Source organism: Mesoplodon mirus (genome assembly GCF_964341445.2).
Source record: "Mesoplodon mirus genome assembly, chromosome: 13".
Lineage (NCBI taxonomy): Eukaryota > Metazoa > Chordata > Mammalia > Artiodactyla > Ziphiidae > Mesoplodon > Mesoplodon mirus.
In genome coordinates this window covers 76,005,472-76,022,850 of record NC_138989.1, presented here as the reverse complement: position 1 = coordinate 76,022,850, position 17,379 = coordinate 76,005,472, and the positions used below count along the sequence as shown (strand labels likewise).

The 17,379-nt window shown below is 39.4% G+C and overlaps 1 protein-coding gene across 1 annotated transcript in view; it reads right to left on the bottom strand.

Annotated features, from left to right (window-relative positions):
* Positions 1-17,379, bottom strand: part of CDH20 (cadherin 20) — a gene marked incomplete at both ends in the record, with an annotated part of 63,012 nt that overhangs the window by 32,929 nt on the left and 12,704 nt on the right. The window contains one exon of the mRNA XM_082640560.1: positions 14,781-14,968. Coding sequence (XP_082496686.1) covers positions 14,781-14,968 — 188 coding nt within the window. The remainder of the gene's footprint in view (positions 1-14,780; positions 14,969-17,379) is intronic.

Here is a 17,379-nt window from a genome sequence, read left to right as displayed (position 1 = left end):
CACAGACTGGCTGAATGGATACAAAAACAAGACCCGTATATATGCTGTCTACAAGAGACCCACTTCAGACCCAGGGACACATACAGACTGAAAGTGAGGAGCTGGAAAAATATTCCATGCAAATGGAAATCAGAAGAAAGCTGGAGTAGCAATTCTCATATCAGACAAAGTAGTCTTTAAAATAAAAATTGTTTGTTACAAGAGACAAAGCAGGACACCACATAATGATCAAGGGATCAATCCAAGAACAAGGTATGATTGTAAATATTTAGGCACCCTACATAGGAGTACCTCAATACATAAGGCAAATGGTACCAGCCATAAAAGGGGAAATTGACAGTAATACAGTCATAGTAGGGGACTTTAACACCCCACTTTCACCAACGGACAGATCATCCAAAAGGAAAATAAATAAGGAAACACAAGCTTTAAATTACACATTAAACAAGATGGATTTAATTGATATTTATAGGACATTTCATCCAAAAACAACAGAATACACTTTCTTCTCAAGTGCTCATGGAACATTCTCCAGGGTAGATCATATCTTGGTTCACAAATCAAGCCTTGGTAAATTTAAGAAAATTGAAATTGTATCAGGTATCTTTTCTTACCACAACGCTATAAGAGGAGATATCAATTACAGGAAAAAAAGTGTAAAACATGCAAACACATTGGAGGCTAAACAGTACACTACTAAATAACCAAGAGATCACTGAAGAAATCAAAGAGGAAATCAGAAAATACCTAGAAACAAATGACCATGAAAACACGATGACCCAAAACCTATGGGATGCAGAAAAAGCAGTTCTAAGATGGAAGTTCATAGCAATACAATCCTATCTCAAGAAACAAGAAAAAACTCAAATAAGCAACCTAAAGTGACAGCTAAAGCAATTGGAGAAAGAAGAACAAAAACCCCCAAAGTTAGCAGAAGGAAAGAAATCATAAAGATCAGAACAGAAATAAATGAAAAGGAAATGGAGGAAACAGTAGCAAAGAACAATAAAATTAAAAGCTGGTTCTTTGAGAAGGTAAACAAAATTGATAAACCATTAGCCAGACTCATCAAGGAAAAAGGGAAAAGACTCAAATCAATGGAATGAAACAGAAGAAGTAACAACTGACACTGCAGATATACAAAGGAACATGAGAGATTACTACAAGCAACTATATGACAATAAAATGGACAACCTGGAAGAAAAGGACAAATTCTTAGAAAAGCACAACCATCTGAGACTGAACCAGGAAGAAATAGAAAATATAAACAGACCAATCACAAGCACTGAAATTGAAACTGTGATTAAAAATCTTCCAACAAAAAAAGCCCAGAACCAGATGGCTTCACAGGCAAATTCTATCAAACATTTAGAGAAGAGCTAACATCTGTCTTTCTCAAACTCTTCCAAAATATAGCAGAGGGAGGAACACTCCCAAACTCATTCTATGAGGCCACCATCACCTGATACCAAAACCAGAGAAAGATGTCACAAAAAAAGAAAACTACAGGCCAATACCACTGATGAACATAGATGCAAAAATTCTCAACAAAATACTAGCAAGCAGAATCTGACAGCACATTAAAAGGATCATACACCATGATCAAGTGGGGTTTATCCCAGGAATGCAAGGATTCTACAGTATATGCAAATCAGTCAATGTGATACACCATATTAACAAATTGAAGAATAAAAACCATATGGTCATCTCAATAGATGCAGAAAAAGCTTTTGACAAAATTCAACACCCATTTATGATAAAAACCCTCCAGAAAGTAGGCATAGAGGAAACTTACTTCAACATAATAAAGGCCATATATGACAAACCCACAGCCAACATCGTTCTCAATGGTGAAAAACTGAAACCATTTCCACTAAGATCAGGAACAAGACAAGGTTGCCCACTCTCACCGCTGTTATTCAACATAGTTTTGGCGGTTTTAGCCATAGCAATCAGAGAAGAAAAAGAAATAAAAGGAATCCAAATCAGAAAAGAGAAGTAAAGCTGTCACTGTTTGCAGATGATGTGATACTATACATAGAGAATCCTAAAGATGCTACCAGAAAACTACTAGAGCTAATCTGTGAATTTGGTAAAGTAGCAGGATACAAAATTAATGCACAGAATTCTCTTGCATTCCTGTACACTAATGATGAAAAATCTGAAACAGAAATTAAGGAAACACTCCCATTTACCATTGCAACAAAAAGAATAAAACACCTAGGAATAAGCCTACCTAAGGAAACAAAATTCCTGTATGCAGAAAACTATAAGATACTGATGAAGGAAATTAAAGATGTTACAGAAAGATGGAGAGATATACCATGTTCTTTGGTTGGAAGAATCAGCAGTGTGAAAATAACTATATTACCCAAAGCAATCTACAGATTCAATGCAATCCGTATCAAACTACCAGTGGCATTTTTCACAGAAGTGGAACAAAAAATTATACAATTTGTATGGAAACACAAAAGACCCTGAATAGCCAAAGTAATCTTGAGAAAGAAAAATGGAGCTGGAAGAATCAGACTCCCGGAATTCAGACTATACTACAAAGCTACAGTAATCAAGACAGTATGTTACTGGCACAAAAACAGAAATATAGGTCAGTGGAACAGAATAGAAAGCCCAGAGATAAACCCACACACATATGGTCACTTTACCTTTGATAAAGGAGGCAAGAATATACAATGGAGAAAAGACAGCCTCTTCAATAAGTGATGCTGGGAAAACTGGACAGCTACATGTAAAAGAATGAAATTAGAACACTCCCTAACACCATACACAAAAATAAAGTCTAAATGGATTGAAGACCTATATGTAAGGCCAGACACTATAAAACTCTTAGAGGAAAACATAGGCAGAACAGTCCATGACATAAATCACAGCAAGATCCTTTTTGACCCACCTCCTAGAGAAATGGAAATAAAAGTAAAAATAAACAAATGGGACCTAATAAAACTTAAAAGCTTTTGCACAGCAAAGGAAAGCATAAACAAGACAAAAAGAAAACCCTCAGAATGGCAGAAAATATTTGCAAATGAAACAACTGACAAAGGATTAATCTCCAAAATATACAAGCAGCTCATGCAGCTCAATATCAAAAAAAACAACCCAATCCAAAAATGAGCAGAAGACCTAAATAGATATTTGTCCAAAGAAGATAAATAGATTTCTAACAAACACATGAAAGGATGCTCAACATGACTGATCATTAGAGAAATGCAAATCAAAACTACAATGAGGTATCACCTCATACCAGTCAGAATGGCCATCATCAAAAAATCCACAAACAGTAAATCCTGGAGAGGGTGTGGAGCAAAGGGAACCCTCTTGCACTGTTGGTGGGAATGTAAATTGATGTAGCCACTATGGAGAACAGTATGGTGGTTCCTTAAAAAACTAAAAATAGAACTACCATATGACCCAGCAATCTTACTACTGGGCACATACCTAGAGAAAAGCATAATTCAAAAAGAATGTACCACAGTGTTCATTGCAGCACTATTTATAATAACCAGGACATGGAAGCAACCTAAGTGTCCATCGACAGATGAATGGATAAGGAAGATGTGGCACATATATACAATGGACTATTACTTAGCCATAAAAAGGAAATGAAATTGAGTTATTTGTAGTGAGGTGGGTGGACCTAGAGTCTTGCACATAGAGTGAAGTAAGTCAGAAAGAGAAAAACAAATACCGTATGTTAACAGATACAGATGGAATCTACAAAAAAAAAAAGGTTCTGTATAACCTAGGGGCAATAGAGGAATAAAGATGCAGACGAAGAGAATGGACTTGGGGACATGGGAAGGGGGAAGGGTAAGCTGGGACGGAGTGAGAGAGGGGCATGGACATATATACACTACCAAATGTAAAATAGATAGTGGGAAGCCGCCGCATAGCACAGGGAGATCAGCTGGGTGCATTGTGACCACCTAGGGGGGTGGGATAGGGAGATTGGGAGGGAGATGCAAGAGGGAGGGTATATGGGAATATATGTATACGTATAGCCGATTCACTTTGTTATACAGCAGAAACTAACACACCATTGCAAAGCAATTATACTCCAATAAAGATGTTAAAAAAATTAAAAATAAAACAGTGATGAGAATTCATGGTACCTTAGGTTTGATGAAATTCAAAAGTTTTCTGCTTTGTGGCCTGCCTAAGAGGAGAGTGGACTTGAAACAATTGTTTATGGTATGCTGGAAGATGGAAGATCATGCTCATACAGAATAAAGAACATTCTGAAAATTGTATGTTTCAAGTTATCTTTGAACAGCATTTAAGTTAAGGGACTGAAAATCAATTGATTGATTACTTAAAAACCAAAAAAGACCCAAGGTACTGGGTAGTAATCAGTGTGGTTTTATGAAGACCCAATTCTATCAATTCAACTTAATTTCTCTTTTTGAAAAAGTGTGTGCTTTTTTAGACAAATAATAGGCCTAAGGGAAATAGATCAAAAGCAGAACATTTCTTTCAATTTTACATGACATTATTAATGACAAAGTAGGAGGATGGGTGTGGATCAAGCATCTGAGTGAATGTCGTTCCAAAGGTATAGATTGAGCAGTCAATAGTCTCTAAAGTATTTATTGTATTTGACTTGTCCATCTACTCAACTTATTGACCTCTTTTAAAATTCCGTTTTCTGGCACCTCATAAGTTCAGAAGAGAAATCCAAATGACCTTGGCAAAGTTAATACATGTTTTGATTAAACATGGATATAGTTTTAGCAATGACAGTGAAAGACAGTGTTCTGTCTTACGAGGTTTTATCTTTTTTCCAGGTAAGGGAGCTGGAGAAATGACATTTTGAGGTTCTTTTCAGATTCAGTCTATGGCCATACCACCCTAGCCAATCTCATCATATACAAAATTATAATAGTTAATTTTTTTAAATTAATGGCTTATAGTAAGGTCTAAGATATATTCTAATAATTTGACATAAATTAATATTATTTTATTATTTAGAATTATATATTATTTAAGATATAAAATAAAATTTAAAATATATTGAGAACCTCAAAAGCTCTTCTTCTGATTGCTTAATTCTTTAAAGATAATTTTTGCATTAAAGAGATAATAATTATCCCAAACTTTGAGCTTTTACCTTGTTTATAGTTACCAGTCATGATAGGCAACGTATTATTAATTTTTAGCTTGAGGCATGCCACATAATAGGGAAGTGTTCTTAATCTTATGTCATACAGCAACTTGGTATTATTATTCTAGTCACCTTTATAAAGTGTTATTACTTCTCAAAGAATATGAGTAAAATAAACTGCAATATTTAAATTACATCCAGATTTATATGATGGTTCCAAAGCTAATGTCAGCACTTTGCACTGTTTTGAAGTCATTGTGTGCTGGTTATAAAGATTTCTGGTTGGAGGAATGCTGGATATATCTGTTCTTTCGCTGTACTTGATTGCATCTTAAATAAATAAGGACAAACATGTGAAGTCTTCCCTCCTTCCCTTCTAAAGCAGTGTTAATTCAACTCTATGGAACAGCACAGAATAAAGTTATTATTAACACACTAACTTGTGCCACATTCTAAGTTATGACTTTGTTGCTTTTGTCAAGGTCACCAATGACCTCCCTGTCCCTAGAGTCTGTGATTAATTTTCAGTGTTTTTATACGACCTTTAGCAGCACTTCTCACAGCAGCGCTTAGGGCAGTCACTCTCTTCTCCTGGAAACAGTTTCTTTACACCTTCTGGGACACCACACTCTCCTGATCTTCCTTCTGCCTCCCTGGTCTCTCTTCCTCAGTCTCCTTGCTTGTTTTTTCCCTCCCTGACCTCGTCACGTTGGGCTGCCACAGGATTTATTTCACTGCCCTCTTCTCCATCTATGCTCGATCCCTTGGAATATTATTATTTTTTATTTGCTTTAAGTACCATTTATGACTCTCAAATTTATATTTTCAGTCCAGAACTCTTCTCCAAATTCCAGACCCCTATAACCAACAACTGCTATACATCTCCACTTGGGTGTCTCATAGACATCGCAAACGTAACATGCTCAGAACTGGATGCCAGTATTTCCCCATATCACTTAGTGCCATCTCTATTCTTCTTGTTGCTCAACCGACTCCTCTTTTTCTTTCATATCCTCATCCCATCTGTTAGGAAATCCTGTTGGTTGTACTTTCAAAATATATTCAGATTCTGACCAGTTCTCACCACATCCATTCCCAATACTGTAGACCAAGCCATCATCATCTCGTACCTTGATTATTGCAATAGCCTCTCAGCTGGTCTCCCTGTTTCCATTCTTGCCCCCTTATGGCTTTTTCTCAACACAGCTTACACAGTAATTATTTCATAATAAAAGTCCAGTGATGTCACACATCTGTTAAAATCCTTCAGTTCTCCACTTTAGTCAGATTAAAACCCAAAGCCCTTAATCTGCCTACAAGGTCCTAACACAATCTGTCCCCCTTGTTACTGTTCTGACCTCATGTCCCTCTGGTCTCCCTCTCCAGCCTTATAAACCCCCTTGCTGTTCTTGAAACAAGCTAGGCAGAGTCCCACCTCAGGGTCTTTGCACTGGCTGTTCCTTTGTCTGGAACACTTTCCTCAGTATTTCCATGTCCATTCCCTTGTTTACAGGGCTGCCATTTATGGTTCTCACTGAAAGTCATTTATAGGGCTCCTCCGAGGGTTGTGCATTGTCAGCCTGCCCAACTCTGTGCTGTGACCCTGCCCACTTCAAGTCTTTGCATAATTGTGACTTCTCTGTGAGGCCAGTCACAAGCATGCAATTAAATTTGAAGTCATGTTGGCTCTTCTGATCTTGCTTTGTTCTATTTTACGCCCCCTCCCACATAGCACTTATCACTTTCTGATATACAACTTTATTGACTTACTTGCTTTTTTTTTTTTTTCTTTTTGCGATATGCAGGCCTCTCACTATTGTGGCCTCTCCTGTTGTGGAGCACAGGCTCCGGATGCACAGGCTCAGCGGCCATGGCTCACGGGCCCAGCCGCTCTGCGACATGTGGGATCTTCCTGGACTGGGGCATGAACCCATGTCCCCTGCATTGGCAGGCGGACTCTCAACCACTGTGCCACCAGGGAAGCCCTACTTGCTATTTTTGATTGTCTTCCTCCCTTTACTAGAATGTAAACTTCAAGAGGGCAGAGGTTTTCAGTTGTTTTACTTATTCTCTACATTAAATGCCTAGAACAGTGCCTGGCACATAGGTAGGCACTCAACAAATCTTTGTTGAAGAAATAATTTAAAATAGCTTGGGTTTTAAGTTGTATTTGAAATAGAGGAGAAGGAAGGTGAAATCAATACTTTTTTGAATTAATGTATTTTATCAGATATATTTATTAGGATGTTAAAACTTCAATTATTTTTAGGTTTTTTTTTTTTTTTTTTTCAATTTAATTTTTATTTTATATTGGAGTATAGTTGATTTACAATGTTGTGTTAGTTTCAGGTTTACAGCAAAGTGATTCAGTTACACATATACATATATCCATTCTTTTTTTTTTTGTCTGCCTTCTTTTTTTTTTTTTTCTTTTTATTAGTTTCTGCTTTATAACAAAGTGAATCAGTCATACATATACATCTGTTCCCACATCCCTTCCCTCATGCATCTCCCTCCCTCCCACCCTCCCCATCCCACCCCTCCAGGCGGTCACAAAGCACCGAGCTGATCTCCCTGTGCTCTGCGGCTGCTTCCCACTATCTATCTACCCTATGTTTGGTAGTGTACATATGTCCATGCCTCTCTTTCGCTTTGTCACAGCTTACCCTTCCCCCTCCCCATATCCTCAAGTCCATTCTCAAGTAGGTCTGTGTCTTTATTCCCGTTTTACCCCTAGGTTCTTCATGACATTTTTTTTTAAAATTCCGTATATATGTGTTAGCATACGGTATTTGTCTTTCTCTTTCTGACTTACTTCACTCTGTATGACAGACTCTAGGTCTATCCACCTCATTACAAATAGCTCAGTTTCATTTGTTTTTATGGCTGAGTAATATTCCATTGTATATATGTGCCACATCTTCTTTATCCATTCATCCGATGATGGACACTTAGGTTGTTTCCAGCTCCGGGCTATTGTGAATAGAGCTGCGATGAACATTTTGGTACATGTCTCTTTTTGAATTATGGTTTTCTCAGGGTATATGCCCAGTAGTGGGATTGCTGGGTCATATGGTAGTTCTATTTGTAGTTTTTTAAGGAACCTCCATACCGTTCTCCATAGTGGCTGTACCAATTCACATTCCCACCAGCAGTGCAAGAGTGTTCCCTTTTCTCCACACCCTCTCCAGCATTTATTGTTTCTAGATTTCTTGATGATGGCCATTCTGACTGGTGTGAGATGATATCTCATTGTAGTTTTGATTTGCATTTCTCTAATGATTAATGATGTTGAGCATTCTTTCATGTGTTTGTTGGCAGTCTGTATATCTTCTTTGGAGAAATGCCTATTTAAGTCTTCTGCCCATTTTTGGATTGGGTTGTTTGTTTTTTTGCTATTGAGCTGCATGAGCTGTTTATAAATTTTGGAGATTAATCCTTTGTCAGTTGCTTCATTTGCAAATATTTTCTCCCATTCTGAGGGTTGTCTTTTGGTCTTGTTTATGGTTTCCTTTGCTGTGCAAAAGCTTTGAAGTTTCATTAGGTCCCATTTGTTTATCTTTGTTTTTATTTCCATTTCTCTAGGAGGTGGGTCCAAAAGGATCTTGCTGTGATTTATGTCATAGAGTGTTCTACCTATGTTTTCCTCTAAGAGTTTGATAGTTTCTGGCCTTACATTTAAGTCTTTAATCCATTTTGAGCTTATTTTTGTGTATGGTGTTAGGGAATGATCTAATCTCAAACTTTTACATGTCCCTGTCCAGTTTTCCCAGCACCACTTATTGAAGAGGCTGTCCTTTCTCCACTGTACATTCCTGCCTCCTTTATCAAAGATAAGTTGGCCATATGTGCGTGGGTTTATCTCTGGGCTTTCTATCCTGATCCACTGATCTATCTTTCTGTTTTTATGCCAGTACCACACTGTCTTGATTACTGTAGCTTTGTAGTATAGTCTGAAGTCAGGGAGCCTGATTCCTCCAGCTCCGTTTTTCGTTCTCAAGATTGCTTTGGCTATTCGGGGTCTTTTGTTTTTCCAAACAAATTTTGAAATTTTTTGTTCTAGTTCTTTGAAAAATGCCAGTGGTAGTTTGATAGGGATTGCATTGAATCTGTAGATTGCTTTGGGTAGTAGAGTCATTTTCACAATATTGATTCTTCCAATCCAGGAGCATGGTATATCTCTCCATCTATTTGTATCATCTTTAATTTCTTTCATCAGTGTCTTATAATTTTCTGCATACAGGTCTTTTGTCTCCTTAGGTAGGTTTATTCCTAGATATTTTATTCTTTTTGTTGCAATGGTAAATGGGAGTGTTTTCTTGATTTCATTTTCAGATTTTTCATCATTAGTGTACAGGAATGCCAGAGATTTCTGTACATTAATTTTGTATCCTGCTACTTTACCAAATTCATTGATTAGCTCCAGTAGTTTTTTGGTAGCATCTTTAGGATTCTCTATGTATAGTATCATGTCATCTGCAAACAGTGACAGCTTTACTTCTTCTTTTCCGATTTGGATTCCTTTTATTTCCTTTTCTTCTCTGATTGCTGTGGCTAAAACTTCCAAAACTATGTTGAATAAGAGTGGTGAGAGTGGGCAGCCTTGTCTTGTTCCTGATCTTAGAGGAAATGGTTTCAGTTTTTCACCATTGAGGACAATGTTGGCTGTGGGTTTGTCATATATGGCCTTTATTATGTTGAGGAAAGTTCCCTCTATGCCTACTTTCTGCAGGGTTTTTATCATAAATGGGTGTTGAATTTTGTCGAAAGCTTTCTCTGCATCTATTGAGATGATCATATGGTTTTTCTCCTTCAACTTGTTAATATGGTGTATCACATTGATTGATTTGCGTATATTGAAGAATCCTTGCATTCCTGGAATAAACCCCACTTGATCATGGTGTATGATCCTTTTAATGTGCTGTTGGATTCTGTTTGCTAGTATTTTGTTGAGGATTTTTGCATCTATGTTCATCAGTGATATTGGCCTGTAGTTTTCTTTCTTTGTGACATCCTTGTCTGGTTTTGGTATCAAGGTGATGGTGGCCTCGTAGAATGAGTTTGGGAGTGTTCCTTCCTCTGATATTGTTTGGAAGAGTTTGAGAAGGATGGGTGTTAGCTCTTCTCTAAATGTTTGATAGAATTCGCCTGTGAAGCCATCTGGTCCTGGGCTTTTGTTTGTTGGAAGATTTTTAATCACAGTTTCAATTTCAGTGCTTGTGATTGGTCTATTCATATTTTCTATTTCTTCCTGAGTCAGTCTTGGCAGGTTGTGCATTTCTAAGAATTTGTCCATCTCTTCCAGGTTGTCCATTTTATGGGCATAGAGTTGCTTATAGTAATCTCTCATGATCTTTTGTATTTCTGCAGTGTCAGTTGTTACTTCTCCTTTTTCATTTCTAATTCTATTGATTTGAGTCTTCTCCCTTCTTTTCTTGATGAGTCTGGCTAATGGTTTATCAATTTTGTTTATCTTCTCAAAGAACCAGCTTTTAGTTTTATTTATCTTTGCTATCGTTTCCTTCATTTCTTTTTCATTTATTTCTGATCTGATTTTTATGATTTCTTTCCTTCGGCTAACTTTGGGATGCTTTTGTTCTTCTTCCTCTAATTGCTTTAGGTGCAAGGTTAGGTTGTTTATTCGAGATGTTTCCTGTTTCTTAAGGTGGGATTGTATTGCTATAAACTTCCCTCTTAGAACTGCTTTTGCTGCATCCCATAGGTTTTGGGTCGTCGTGTCTCCATTGTCATTTGTTTCTAGGTATTTTTTAATTTCCCCTTTGATTTCTTCAGTTATCACTTCGTTATTAAGTAGTGTATTGTTTAGCCTCCATGTGTTGGTATTTTTTACAGCTCTTTTCCTGTAATTGATATCTAGTCTCATAGCATTGTGGTCAGAAAAGATACTTGATACAATTTCAATTTTCTTAAATTTACCAAGGCTTGATTTGTGACCCAAGATATGATCTATCCTGGAGAATGTTCCATGAGCACTTGAGAAAAATGTGTATTCTGTTGTTTTTGGGTGGAATGTCCTATAAATATCAATTAAGTCCATCTTGTTTAATGTATCATTTAAAGCTTGTGTTTCCTTATTTATTTTCATTTTGGATGATCTGTCCATTGGTGAAAGTGGGGTGTTAAAGTCCCCTACTATAATTGTGTTACTGTCGATTTCTCCTTTTATGGCTGTTAGTATTTGCCTTATGTATTGAGGTGCTCCTATGTTTGGTGCATAAATATTTACAATTGTTATATCTTCTTCTTGGATCGATCCCTTGATCATTATGTAGTGTCCTTCTTTGTCTCTTCTAGTAGTCTTTATTTTAAAGTCTATTTTGTCTGATATGAGAATTGCTACTCCAGCTTTCTTTTGGTTTCCGTTTGCATGGAATATCTTTTTCCATCCCCTTACTTTCAGTCTGTATGTGTCTCTAGGTCTGAAGTGTGTCTCTTGTATACAGCATATATCTGGGTCTTGTTTTTGTATTCATTCAGCCAATCTGTGTCTTTTGGTGGGAGCATTTAGTCCATTTACATTTAAGGTAATTATTGATATGTATGTTCCTATTCCCATTTTCTTAATTGTTTTGCGTTCGTTATTGTAGGTCTTTTCCTTCTGTTGTGTTTCTTGCCTAGAGAAGTTCCTTTAGCATTTGTTGTAAAGCTGGTTTGGTGGTGCTGAACTCTCTCAGCTTTTGCTTGTCTGTAAACGTTTTAATTTCTCCATCAAATCTGAATGAGATCCTTGCTGGGTAGAGTAATCTTGGTTGCAGGTTTTTCTCTTTCATCACTTTAATTATGTCCTGCCACTCCCTTCTGGCTTGTAGAGTTTCTGCTGAGAGATCAGCTGTTATCCTGATGGGGATTCCCTTGTGTGTTATTTGTTGTTTTTGCCTTGCTGCTTTTAATATGATTTCTTTGTGTTTAATTTTTGACAGTTTGATTAATATGTGTCTTGGCGTATTTCTTCTTGGATTTATTCTGTATGGGACTCTCTGTGCCTCCTGGACTTGATTAACTATTTCCTTTCCCATATTAGGGAAGTTTTCAACTATAATCTCTTCAAATATTTTCTCAGTCCCTTTCTTTTTCTCTTCTTCTTCTGGAACCCCTATAATTCGAATGTTGGTGCGTTTAATGTTGTCCCAGAGGTCTCTGAGACTGTCCTCTGTTCTTTTCATTCTTTTTTCTTTATTTTGCTCTGCAGCAGTTATTTCCACTATTTTATCTTCCACCTCACTTATCCGTTCTTCTGCCTCAGTTATTCTGCTATTGATCCCGTCTAGAGTATTTTTTATTTCATGTATTGTGTTTTTAATCGATGCTTGATTCATCTTTAGTTCTTCTAGGTCCTTGTTAACTGTTTCTTGCATTTTGTCTATTCTATTTCCAAGATTTTGGATCTGGGAAATAGAATCTTGGATCATCTTTACCATCATTATTCTGAATTCTTTTTCAGGTAGACTGCCTATTACCTCTTCATTTGTTAGGTCTGGTGGGTTTTTATCTTGCTCCTTCTCCTGCTGTGTGTTTTTCTGTCTTCTCATTTTGCTTATGTTACTGTGTTTGGGGTCTCCTTTTTGCAGGCTGCCGGTTCGTAGTTCCCGTTGTTTTTGGTGTCTGTCGCCAGTGGCTAAGGTTGGTTTAGTGGGTTGTGTAGGCTTCCTGGTGGAGGGGACTAGTGCCTGTGTTCTGGTGGATGAGGCTGGATCTTGTCTTTCTGGTGAGCAGGTCCACGTCTGGTGGTGTGTTTTGGGGTGTCTGCGGACTTTTTATGATTTTAGGCCACCTCTCTGGTAATGGGTGGCGTTGTGTTCCTGTCTTGCTAGTTGTTTGGCATAGGGTGTCCAGCACTGTAGCTTGCTGGTCGTTGAGTGAAGCTGGGTGCTGGTGTTGAGATGGAGATCTCTGGAAGATTTTTGCCGTTTGATATTATGTGGAGCTGGGAGGTCTCTTGTGGACCAGTGTCCTGAAGTTGGCTCTCCCACCTCAGAGGCACAGCACTGACTCCGGGCTCCTCAATTTGGGATGATGTGTTGTCTATTCATGTATTCCACAGATGCAGGGTACATCAAGTTGATTGTGGAGCTTTAATCCGCTGCTTCTGAGGCTGCTGGGAGAGGTTTCCCTTTCTCTTCTTTGTTCTCACAGCTCCTGGGTCTCAGCTTTGGATTTGGCCCCGCCTCTGCGTGTAGGTCGCCGGAGGGCGTCTGTTCTTCGCTCAGGCAGGACAGGATTAAAGGAGCAGCCGCTTCGGGGACTCTTGCTCACTCAGGCCGGGCGGGAGGGCGGGGCATGGAGTGCGGGGCGAGCCTGCAGCGGCAGAGGTCGGCGTGACGTTGCACCAGCCCGAGGCGCACCGTGCGTTCTCCCAGGGAAGCCGCCCCTGGATCCCGGGACCCCGGCAGTGGCGGGCTGCACAGGCTCCCGGAAGGGCGGTGTGGGCAGTGAACTGCGCTCGCACACAGGCTTCTTGGCGGCAGCAGCAGCAGCCCCAGCGTCCCACGCCCGTCACTGGGCTCCGCGCTTTCAGTCGCGACTCGCGCCCGTCTGTGGAGCCCCTTTAAGCAGCGCTCTTAATCCCCTCTCCTCGTGCACCAGGAAACCAAGAGGGAAGAAAAAGTCTCTTGCCTCTTCGGCAGCTCCAGAGTTTTCCCGGACTCCCTCCCGGCTAGCTGTGGCACATTAGCCCCCTTCACGCTGAGTTCTCGCCGCCAGCCCCAGTCCTCTCTCTGCGCTCTGACCGAAGCCCGAGCCTCAGCTTCCAGCGCTGCGCGCCCCGGCGGGCGAGCAGACAAGCCTCTCGGGCTGGTGAGTGCCGCTCGGCACCGATCCTCTGTGTGGGGGTCTCTCCGCTTTGCCCTACCCAGGTATGTGGGGAGTTTCTTGCCTTTTGGGAGGTCTGGGGTCTTATGCCAGCGTTCAGTAGGTGTTCTGTAGGAGTTGTTCCATGTGTAGCTGTATTTCTGGTGTATCCGTGGGGAGGAAGGTGATCTCCGCGTCTTACTCTTCCGCCATCTTACCCGGAAGTCTATTTTTAGGTTTTATCTTTCAGCTGAGTATGTCCATATGTGCTTTATGCCACAGAATCGATAGCTTACATTCAGAAAACTTATTAACTTACTATGAAAACTTATGAACTTATTATATAACTCCTTACTATGAAGGAGTTCCAAGTGGTAACATCACTCAGCAGCTGTGTTTGATAAAGCCTTTCCAAGTCTGATTAGCATCTTTAGGTCTTTAAGTAGCAATTTAAAAGTCCCTGTGTGTTATTTATTGATTAATAATAATAGTATAGCTTGCTTTATTGTTGTTTATGGTATACTATGGCAAAAATGAGGTTATTCAAATGCAGATATTGGTTAAGTCATTAACATCATTAGGGAATTAAGCTACAGCGGTTTTTTAAAGTGGCTAAGTAGTGAGCTAGGAGAAGTGGCATATTTATAATACATTTTTATCATGACGTGGTACCCTTTCTGTAAAATGATGACACAGCCAGTGTTTACAAAAGGAGTAAGAGGCTTTTTTCTTAATGATAGGAAAGTGTATCAGAGGATTTGAAGCAATACATATCAATAATATAACAGTCCTTACTAATATTTCATACGCATTCAAAGCCTCAATTGAAATGGTTTGGAAAAAGGAGTTGGATTACCTTCTTCACAGTTATGATGCCGACTTGGAAATTGGGATCTGTGTTAATGTCAAATGCATCTGCACCATCTCCATCCACAATAGCGTACTTCATCTCTGCATTAATTCCTTCATCCAAGTCCTTGGCAAACACCCTTCCCACAGTAGAGCTAACCGGAGCTGATTCCAGCACACTCATCTGATAATGTTCTGTGAAGAAGAGTTAGAACGTGCATTTCTTTGTAATCTGTTACTACCAAAAAAAAGCCTCTTCAGTATCACATCATGTCCACCATGCTGTGTAAAACATCTTTTTCATGGTCCAAAAGTTAAAACTTGAGTTTTACAGATGAAAAAACTGAGATCCAAAGAGGCTGAGTAAATGTTACTGGGTCATAGCCTGTACTGGATGTTTGATAAGTAGGTGCCAAAATACCTTGATCATAATCCTAGGAGTAGGACAGGACAAAAGCAAAAATATTTCTCATCTCAGTGAATCTACCTTCAGAGTGGTAGGAAGTATCAATACCTTGCTTTCCAATCTTTTCTTCCTAATGAACCATTTCCCCAAATGTTAATTACTTCTGAGAAAAATAGAGAAAACATTGTGGTCACAAAGTTTGTATTTACTTTGTTCACGTTTCAAATGCCCACATTTTCCTTTGTAGCCTGGCCATCATGCTGAATGCCTGTCTCTATGACCACCTGCCCAAATTTAATGGAGACCAGTGATCTACAAAGGAGGACCAGCCATGGAGAACAAACTCCACCAGCTCCAATCTGTCCATGCACCTGGGACTGCCCATTGGCAGCTTCTTCATGGACAGATCTCTGATGCTTCTTATTCTCTTTTCCAGAATGGAATGCCCCCAGAATTCTCACATATGTAGGAAACTCAGAGCCAGTAATGTTCTCATTTTCAACTTGATATCCTGAATTCACTAATTCAGTTCATTTTTGTCTCCATGAAGTAGTATTTTCATTAACTTACCTTCTGTGGGGCTAAACTTGTTGACATTCTTCATTATTTTGTCAATCATAACGTGAATGACTAAATATTAAATCAAACAATCACATTTTCAATATGTACATGGTCTCTCTGATTCTAATATGCATTGCAAGCTGTGGGGATGTGAACCTGGAAAGTCTGGGATGTGACGGCTTGAGTCTCACAAAGATTTGGGGAGGCTGACAGCACCCAGCCAGCTCACAGCACCCTCCCCTGCACAGGAGGAGAAATGATGACTGTTCTTTGCCAGTGTGAGCCAGGAAATTGCTAATGTCTGTACTAAACTGGAGGCACTTGGATTTCATGATCTCTTTACATTCACTTCCAAAGTTGTTGATGGATTAGACTTTTCTATTACAGAACACGTTTGGGAAAAACAAATAATTTTCTCCAGGAAAGCTGTATGTTCTGTGTTGAAACAAACATATAATTTCTACACATAATGCATTATATTAGAAATAAATAGCCTGAGGTTTTGACATTCCCTTATATTTGGTTCAATTAAAGGTGACTGAGCTTGTTAAATATAAAATAGTAGGTGTGTCACTGTGTCAACCACACCTAATCAGTTATGATAATATTTGTGAAAAAGAAGGAAAGTAGGATTCCTAGAATGAAGAATCAGAAGATTAATAATGCCTAAGAGTTTATCCAAGGTAGGTTATGGAATAATGAGATCATTTAAACTTAGTTTTAGCAAATAGGAGAAATAATTAATGGTGAGATAAAGAAAAATTTTTAAAAGTCCAAAAATAATGACTATTTTACTTTTTTTTTTTTTGCGGTACACGGGCCTTTCACTGCCGTGGCCTCTCCCGTTGCGGAGCACAGGCTCCGGACACGCAGGCCCAGCGGCCATGGCTCATGGGCCCAGCCGCTCCGCGGCATGTGGGATCTTCCCGGATCGGGGCATGAACCCGTGTCCCCTGCATCGGCAGGCGGACTCTCAACCACTGCGCCACCAGGGAAGCCCAATAATGACTATTTTAGAGGAAGCAGAGATAATGTGTGAACAATGTTTAGAGACACAGAGATTACTTTTATACATTTCCATTTGTCTTCCGTGCAACGTAGTCTGTGTTTCCACTCTATTCTAGGTTCTTCATTATTTAAAATAAATGACAACTCAAAATGTGTGCTTTAGAATGGTGTTAAGATGTTGCCTTGTAGGGCAGGACTAAAACCCCAGTTATCACTGTATTGTGTTATGCTTCTGTGAAGCTGCCGTGTTTGGGGTGATATTGAGACAGGCTGGGACCTGGGCCCCTTTGCTGCAGGGCTGCAGTGCTTGCACCTGGACACACCTCTCCTCCAGTAACAAAAGACAGAGAAGCTATATGAGACTAAAAATAACTGGGTGCATGCACAGTTGGGGCAAATTTTGGACAAAAGATACAAAGAGACCAAAAAACCCAACTGCCACGTTTGAAGGGCCCAGAGCAAAAGCAGGGTACTGCGCCTGCCAACTGCACACGACATCACCTAAGTGGTGGGCAGACCTCCCCAGCCACCCCTCTGTCCCGACCCCTGCACACACTCCTACCCTCACCCCATATAAGGAGCGAGCTCTCCCCCGTGCTGGGAGCAAGCAAGGGAAACTGTTGTGCTCACT